Source organism: Phaethon aethereus (genome assembly GCF_964289735.1).
Source record: "Phaethon aethereus genome assembly, chromosome: Z".
Classification (NCBI taxonomy): Eukaryota; Metazoa; Chordata; class Aves; order Phaethontiformes; family Phaethontidae; genus Phaethon; species Phaethon aethereus.
In genome coordinates, this window is record NC_138577.1 from 13,061,498 (window position 1) to 13,070,517 (window position 9,020).

The 9,020-nt window shown below is 48.7% G+C and overlaps 1 protein-coding gene across 1 annotated transcript; it reads left to right on the forward strand.

The window, feature by feature from the left end:
* Positions 1-6,541: 6,541 nt before the first annotated feature.
* PMAIP1 (phorbol-12-myristate-13-acetate-induced protein 1) lies at positions 6,542-6,946 on the forward strand (the record flags this gene model as incomplete). Its single annotated transcript, XM_082013527.1, has 2 exons — positions 6,542-6,593; positions 6,837-6,946. 2 exons carry the CDS (start codon positions 6,542-6,544, stop codon positions 6,944-6,946), a joined length of 162 nt encoding a protein of 53 aa, XP_081869653.1.
* Positions 6,947-9,020: the final 2,074 nt, after the last annotated feature.

A 9,020-nucleotide genomic window follows, 5' to 3' on the forward strand; every position in this document is an offset into this window, starting at 1 on the left:
TTGGCTGATGTAGTTGCCAAGCCACTCTCCGTGATATTTGAAAAGTCCTGGCAGTCAGGTGAAGTCCCTGGAGACTGTAAATAGGGAAACATTGCGCCCATTTTAAAAAAAGGTAGCAAGAGGATCCTGGGAACTATCAACCTGTCAGCCTTATCTCTGTGCCTGGAAGACCATGGAGCAGATCCTCCCAGAAGCTATGCTAAGTCACATGGAGGACAGGGAGGTGATTTGAGACAGCTAGCATGGCTTCACCAAGGGCAAGTCCTGCCTGACCAACCTAGTGGCCTTCTGTGATGGAAGGACCACATCAGTGGACAAGGGAAGAGCTACGGATGTCATCTATCTGGACTTCTGTAAGGGCTTTGACACAGTCCCCCACAACATCCTTCTCTCTAAATTGGAGAGATACAGATTTGATGGGAGCACTGTTCGGTGGATGAGGAATTGGTTGGATGGTCACATCCAGAGTGTAGTGGTCACCGGCTCAATGTTCAGATGGAGATAGGTGACGAGCAGTGTCCCTCAGGGGTCCATATGGGGACTAGTACTCTTTAATATCTTCATCAGTGACATGGACAGTGGGATCGAGTGCACCCTCAGCACTAGTTGGACTAGGTGGACTAGATGACTTCTAAAGGTCCCTTCCACTACAAACCATTCTATGATTCTATGATTCTGTGATTCAAATTGTAGAGGAGATCCTATACTTTCTTAGAACATTGAACATAGCATCTGCCTTTTCTAAATGTAGGGGTCTTATCTTTACAGTGAATGAAACTGTTAAGCCCTAAAAATTTCAAAGCAGAAGGTTTCACAAAAGATACTGCACTCTGCCTTGGCTCAGACCCTACCTTCTGTTATTAATTCTGTTCACCTTTTGCCCTATGTTCCCCAGTTAAAACCTTTTCCACTTTAAATCTACTTTGTGAGATTTAGGGTCAGTAGGTGTTTGTTTACCTAATCGGATGTTATCCAAACAAGGCACTTCCAAAACCCAGCTCAGAGAAGATATTGTTCAGAATGGTCTGAAAAGCTTATAACCATGCAAAATAGCTCCTGCCCCAACTGAAGAGCATTGGAAGGCTACAGGGGAGACATTGCAGGATCAGCTTGGTGCCTGAGCAAGAATCCCAGGTCACCATGCCAATGTCCAGAAAAGCTCCTTTGGATTCTTTAATTCTCCTGTTAGACTTCAATACTTCACAGCAAGTGACTGATAATGAGCCCTGCATGGGTTACCAGACTGCTGGCTCAGCTGCAAGACCCCAACATGCCAGGAAAATGTCAAGTGTTTCACACATGGGATTTCCGATTTTTTTTTCAATCCCACAACTGTTGCATTGACTATACATAAAAATTCTGACGAAGCGCAGAGGAGGTGTGAAGAACAGGGGAAGTAGGAGGTAGCCGGAGCCTGAAAAAGATCTGGCAGACCAGCAAGCAGTGATGAATTCCAGAAATGAAGCACATTCAAATTCTCAACAAAGATAGCGAGACAGAAAATAACCATAGTCACCATCCAAAGAAAGACTTCTGCAAAAACCCAGCAGTGATGGCGCAGCTGTGCTAACAGTATGCTTGGCATTTGCAAAGACACCTACACACACGGAGGAAAATTCTTCAGCAAATACTCCGTCAGCCTGATAAACAGTGATCAACACCCATATTTACTTTACTAATACCTACTTCTTCTGGATAGCAGTTGCAAAGGTTGGCCTTTATGAGGATATTGTCATCTTCATGAGTTCTAAAACCCACTTAACAAACTACCTACTGAATTTTGCCAACTCTTACATCCTTTTTGGGTCTTTAGAAAGCTTTTTTGGTGACTACCAACAGGCTGAATCAGGAATGACCTTACAAGGAGCCACCTGCAGTGTCTTTGCTTTCTGCTTTCACAGAAAACTCAGCTCACCAGATAATCTTCCCCAGCTACTTTGGAATTGACTGTATGACAGCCTAAGACCAGGAAAATTCAGTCAGCTAAGCTTCCTCACAGTTGCTCCTTGATTACAGAGCACAAAGTTGACATAAACTCTCCTGTACTACAGCACTGTATCAGGAAGGGGCTCTGCTATCCAAACCCCATCCTCAGCCACAGGTTATTGCTGTCAGTAGGAAAACTGCTTTGCCCACCCTGGCTTTGGTGGGCACCGGATCAGACACACATGAGTCATCTTTCAGAAGCATTTTGCAAATAATTAATTAATGCAGCCTGCTTGACGCACGGGTGGTCGCAGAGGAAAAATGGGTGTTCATCCCTCTACCAGTGACAGAGCACTGTGATAGATGAACCAGCCATGTAGTTCACCTTTTGCTAAGAAAACTACATGTTTCAAGCTCTCAAGGGAATCACACAAGAGAGAACAGCATTAGGGAGAGTCTAAGAATTAGTGGTAGGGCCATTAGGTAATATTTAAACAGCAGATAAGACCTGTGCAAGTGGGGGTTACATCTGAGCAGCAGGCAGGCAGGTCTCCTTAGTTTCTTTTCCTGTCTAGTGCTGGATCATATCAGCAACTCAAAGTCAAATTAGCTGAAGTATTTCACTTAACTGTTTACATCTGCATTAACCTCTTCCCTCGCCATAGTGGAGGTGTCAGCAGTGCAGCAGCAGCTGCTGGAGTAGCCACTAGAATGTTGCTAACACGGAACAAATTCATTTCCTTGAAAAGTGAGGCTGAGATTAATGCTTAAGCCTTGAGGGTTTATTAAGTTTTGCTTGTAACAGGGAGAGAGATCCCTGGAGGAAAGGTGCCGGAGAAGAGCAAAGAGGAGAGTTAGAATGATTTAAGAAATGGGGGGGAAAAAAAAGCCTGCCGAGGCCATCATCACCCTCGCTCGGCACGGCCGCACCCTGCTGCGCTTTCCTGAAGTGACCTTTGGTTTGTGCTCCTGACAATAGAGCCGGGCTTCCTGCGCGGGTGCTGGGACCTGCGGGGATCAACAGGAACCGCCGGCTCTGCGGTCTGCAGAAACGGGAAAAGGCAGAGAGAGAAACAAACAGCTTCTCAGTTAACACAAGAGCTGTCAACACCAGACAGCCTTGGGAAGAGGAGAAGCTGAACTCCAGTAGTCTTGTAGGGAGGCACAGAAACAGCTTGAAGCTGATTCAGCACAAATAACTGAATTCAGAGAAAAAACGGATAGTTTCTTTTTCCTCCTACTCCTGATTTCATTTCTGCAACATTCAGTTTCCTTCCAGCAAGCCTGCCCGCTGGTGTTACTCATACCAAGAGTCCATCACGTATTGGCTTTCAGTAACACGCTCTGGTTAGACTGCATCGCCCGGACACCGGCAAAGCTCTGGGCATGCTATCTCAAGACGGTTCTCTCTTCTCAGCTGTCTAACTGCGGTAACTTTAAATGGCGTTAAACAGAAATAAACTGTAAGGCTGCTCTGAGCAGGGGTGCGCTCTTTGGGCTGCCGCTCTGCTCCTCGCCGTGGCTGTGCCCACCTGGGGACCCATGGTCCTGCTTGGTGGGGCCGTGGCAAGAACCAGCTTTTGTGGCTGCTCCGGTAGAGCAGCTTCCCAGAGGCCTGTGCTTCCCACAGCTACACCATTTTATTTAAGGGAACTGAAACAAAAAACCGAGCTCGCTGCTGGCTTGTAACCACAATGGATTTTGTTTTGCTCTGCCCCTGTTGTGCAATCCTGTAACTGGCAGCAGCCCCACTGTGTGCTGTTCCCGCCATAACGCACTGGGATTTGTCACACACCAGTAATTCCCTCACACACCAGTAAAAAACCCCTGTGGGGAAGTGGACCAGATCCGGAGCTGGTGCAAATCAGCTCCACTCTAAACAGTGGGGCTTCCTGCCTTACACCGCTGCACTCAGGTACATGGCTCTAACCGCAGCCATGGGGGGGATGAGCACTTCAGATAATACAGCCCACAGGCGGGTCTATTAACCCATCTTAATAGAATGAAGTCCCTCACTGTTCTTATTATCCTACCACTATTTTAAAATAAAATAAATAAATGAATGCCTGCAACTCTACTATCCCACAGGCTTGTGCCCAGCTGCCCTGACAGGAAAGCATCTCCTCTTCCACATATGCCCAAAGGAAGGGCTCATCTCTTTGTGTTGCTGCAGAGCTGTAGGGATCAGTTGCCTTTAAAGATCATCCAACTCTTGGGTGAGGAAGTATTGCTGAGCAGGACAGGATCGAGCTTCATTTGGTTTTGACCTCACTGGAAGAACAGTCATTTAAATAATTTTCCCAAGTGTTAGATCTGTCTCTGAATTCACAGAGAAGAACAAGCCCCAGGGCATACCCCAGGGCTCTGCCTAAATGAGCAAAATAAATGAGCAAAATAACATGCATGTGCCCCGCAGCGCAAGAGATCAGTGTGTCGCCTTTCCCCGCAGCCTGAGTTCGTGAGTGCATTCCTTGCGTTTGGGACTGCTGAGCACCAAGAGCACTGGGGGCACACGGGGGTCTCGGTAAGCACCCCGGCCCACCATGCTGGTGTCCTGGAGGTCCTGCCATGATTGATGGAGCAGCCGTCAGGCTATGGCCGTGAGATGCAGCCCTGGGCATCACATGGCTGCAAACCACAGCACCTCCACTGTAAGGGACGAAACGTTACGCAGCCTGACATGCTCCTGGGCTATTTACCTGCCTTCCTGCCATTTAAAACCCAACAAACTTGTTTTGAAGAAACAGTTTCTTATGTAACAGGGATGATACAGTCAAAAGGCAGCTCTCCCTGAACAGGGCTGGGTTACAAACAAGGGTAAAAAATGGCCCTGAACACATCCCGGCAAGAAAGTAAGACTAGATGCTTATAGGTTTTCCACCAAAGGATGAGGGATGAAGGCAATACCATCTCAAAAATACCAGAAGCTCCTCTGTGGCCAACTTAAGCTGCTCTGACACCAGGTCACAACCCAGCACAGCACAACTGCGGGATGCCGCCAGAGCCAGTGCCCGCTGCAGCCCAGCCATCTTGGGAACGGCCGTGCAAGAGCCTCATCCAGCTGCAGCTTCGGTTTGGACCTCTCACCCTTAGAAACGCCCTGTCTGTGAGCCCCTCTCCCACATGCCAGCCCCCCAGCACCACTGTGCCCGCTGCCTGCTGGCAGGCACCAACGGGGCTGAGGTTTCCCAGCCCTGTCTCAGGTGTGCCATCACTTCCAGGAAATATCCAGGGGAAAGGGTTTCTGAGCTGATCTGGTGAACATTTCCTCTTTCAAAAGACTTCAAAGTCATCAGCATTTCTAGATGCCTGACTTCAGTGGCTCCTACCTCACAGAGAGGAGCTTCCCGACAGCCCTGTGTTGGTCTATATTACACTGTGGCATCTTTTCTTGCTTGAAGCTGTGTTTTGATGGGAGAGGTGGGCACTTACCGGCTTTCAGACACAAATTGGTTCTTTGTTATGTCTGGCCCATCTGTGCTTTCTTTATGTCAAATTGTTTTCACTTTCCCTAAAGATAAAAGTCTGCCCTATGTGCCACTGCACCAAATATCAACTTTCCGGGGGGGGGGGAGAGAGAGGAGGCAACTGAGTCACTCGCATGTCACTGGCAGCTCTCCCAAAGCTGTGCAACAATCACAAAGTCACGAGGGCGACTTTGTAATTCCAGCTCTTGTTTCCTGTAAAAATCGCCATTTAAAATTACAGCGAGCGCAGGTAAGTGTGCCCCGGCGTGTGTCAGCCAGCAAGACGCCGTGCAGGCACTGCACTGACACAGGGAGGATCCAGCAGCAGGAGGAGGGCCCTGAGTCGCAAATGGCACATGATACAGGCCGGCTTGTTTCTCTACGGCTTGTTGGAGGGCAAGGTCACCATCACCTTGTGTCGGTGTCAGTGCTGTGTCAGGAGCATCTCCTGGTTAAGAAAAAGGAGACCCAACCCTTCATGTCTTCTTGCCCACCACAAGCACACCCCATCCCTTGCTTCTGCTTGGCCAAACACACTCCATCCCTCCACCTCTTCCTCCTTAGTGCAACCACAGCCCCGTTCATCTCTGCTGGCCCACCACCACAAGCACAGACCACCCTCCTGTATCTCCTTGTCCAGCACAAACACAGCCCCCCACTCTGCCTCTTCTTGCCCAGAAGATGCAAACCCCATCCTTTCACCTCTCCTGGACCACCACAAGCCCATCCCACACCTCCATCTCCTCTTCCCTAAGCACACGCCATCCCTCCACCATCCCTCCACCTCTCCTGGACCACCACAAGCCCATCCCACACCTCCATCTGCTCTCCCCCATGCACGCCGCATCCCTCCATCTCCTCCTCTTCCAGCACACCCCTCCCCGCCGTGTCCTTTAATTCGCGCAGCGGGGGCGCTGTCCCCGGGCCCGGGCCCCGGCCCCGCACCGCCCGGGACGCGCTCCGGCACGCCGCCGCCTGCCCGCTCGCCGCGGGGGCGGGATTCCCGCGCGGTTTCCCCACGTCACGGCGCGGGGAAAGCCCCACCGCGCCGCCGCTATAGGGCCGCGCTCCGCCCCGCCTGCCGCACTCCGTTGCCGCCGCCGAGCCGTGCCGTGCCCCGCCGTGCCCCGCCGAGCCCCTCTGCCGCGATGATGCCCGGCAGGACCCTGCGCAAGGCCGCACCGCCCGCCGCTCCCGCAGGTACCGGAGGCTGAAGGGAGCGGGGGGGCGGGGGGGTGGGGGATGTCGGGGGGGACACACAGAGCCGCCCGTGCGAACGCGAGGGGGTACAACAGCTGCTGGGGTTAATATTGGGGGGGGGGGGAGAGTGTAAAAAAATTATTTTAAAATTAAAAAAAAAATTGCAATGTCGCCGGGGTGTGGGTACAGTGACAAGAACCCCGGCGGGCAGGGCGGGCTGACGGCCGTGCCTCTGCCCCGCAGGGCGGGAGGCGGCGGAGTGCGCCCTGCAGCTGCGCAGGATCGGCGACAAGTGGGACCTGCGGCAGAAGATCCTGAACCTCCTCACCAAGCTGTTCTGCCCAGAAACGTGAGCTCCCCGCGGAGACGGTGCGCTGGAGAGCGGCTGGAGACCTTGGCTTTGTGGATTCGGAACGAGAGACTTTGACGCTGGGCGATGAGGAAAGCTCTTTGCGTTGCATTTTGCTGCCTGTAGCCGCTGAAGGATGGCTGTCACGGCATGATGTCGTTGAAGAACGTTACAGCACTATTGGCGTATGAATGCCAGGTGGGTGGAAAAAAAAAAAAAATTACGATGGGGAGACTTGGGCCAAGACGGAACTTACCCTTCAGCCTGGTCCGAGAAGGCTTCCAGGACCCTGGTTTCCCCTCCTGTCCCACAGCCATGTTTCACCAAGGGGCGCAGACCACCTCCGGGAAGAAGTCAAATGAAGTCAGTGTCTTGGAATATGGGACCATCTGTCTTGTATATCTCAAGGCAAGAAACAGTTGCTCAGTTTCTGACTGCTCTTGTTTTCTAAAGCATGGATTCTGCTGGACAGGGGTCTGGTGGTGGGATTGTTTCATTTGTTAATTAAACCACTATCTTTATTGAAAGGTTATTTGTTACAGGATGTTGCTTTGTGGACTAAAAATTACAATTCTGTGAATTAACACGATGTTTTATAGTTCTAGTCTACATTATATATATATGTATATATATAATAAATATGTGCATATATATATAAATATATATAAAATACATGCACCCTACATGTGTGACATGAGTATTTCACAGAACTATTAACTGAATCTACTTGTTTAGGCTCAAAATGTAGTATCAAAAAATGTTCAAAACATGCCATAAGAACACGTTATATTAACTACAAGAAAGCGTAGTGTTTTCTGATAATAAAGGAAATACATCATGCATCAGAGAGGGGAGCATACTTTAGTATAGCATTATATAACACATATATATGAATATATAACACAAATAAAGATATTGAGGTATGAGTGGTGGAAGGATTCTTTCAATATTAAAAAGAATTTCTTGAGAACAGTACAATACTGCTGTGTCTTTATGAGTAACAAAATAACTCTTCAATAGAAGTAGATCTTAATATTGAATTCAAGTTGAATCTCAAGTTTTGTTGAGAATGTTATTTATTCAAAGAAAGCAACTACCTCTCTTTGAAGAAATAATATCAATAAAATTGAATGTTACAGTCAGCACAAGAAAGTAGCCTTGGATTTTGGAATGTTTAACGATACTTACAAGTGCATGTTCTTCCTCTTGTACTTTATTTCCATTTCATTTCATGGCAACCTCATTTTGGTTCCGGAATGCTGAAGCCGCTGCAGCACATCCAGTGGATGTTGATGCATTATGCCTGTCTCACTGAGGGGTTATTACCCTTGCCTGGCTTTAGAGGAGCTGAATTAAGCATGCTGATCGCCATCAAGGCAAACAGTAACTCTGCTAGTCAGTTTGTGCCAGACACAATCCTGAACAGTATTTTTTCACGGGTGCAAGCTTAGCAAGAAAATGGCTGAAGCTGATCATGTTTTGCAGCTACCTCTTAGGACAATTGTCAGAGTTCCTTCTCTTAACTAACCTTGTATGTAAGTACATTTGCATTGTGTAAGGCTGTATAGTTGCACTCTCTGAATTCTGGGTCTGTTCAAACTGCAGTGTATTCTTGTTTGTGTTTATAATGAATTTTTCAGTTAGCTCTTCTGAATCTGCCTTTGCAAAATTGCCACTACATAGCTGTGGTCACTCTGTCACAAGCCACTGTATATGGCTGTTACTTGTTGTCACCGATTTCACTAAGCAGAAGGCTTTGCCTGCTTTCCGCATGGGGGTCTTAACCCCGTCCCAGTGGCAATACTGGGAGCTTTGCCGTTGGCTTGAGCCACATGCACGGTTCCTTCCTCCTCTAAGCCAGCTGATACCTTTTCAGTGAGAACATAATGTTTCAAGAATAGTTGTTATTCATCTTAGTAACTGCGAAGTAACATGATTTGCTGACATGTACTGAGGTCGTGTTTTCAGGTATTAAAAAGTAAATGCAAAGAGTTTCTGTTCAGCTAAACACCAGCTCCCAGACTAGCACTGCGTGCAACTTGGCAAAGCTGTTCATCAAAGGCAGCCCCAACTTCAAC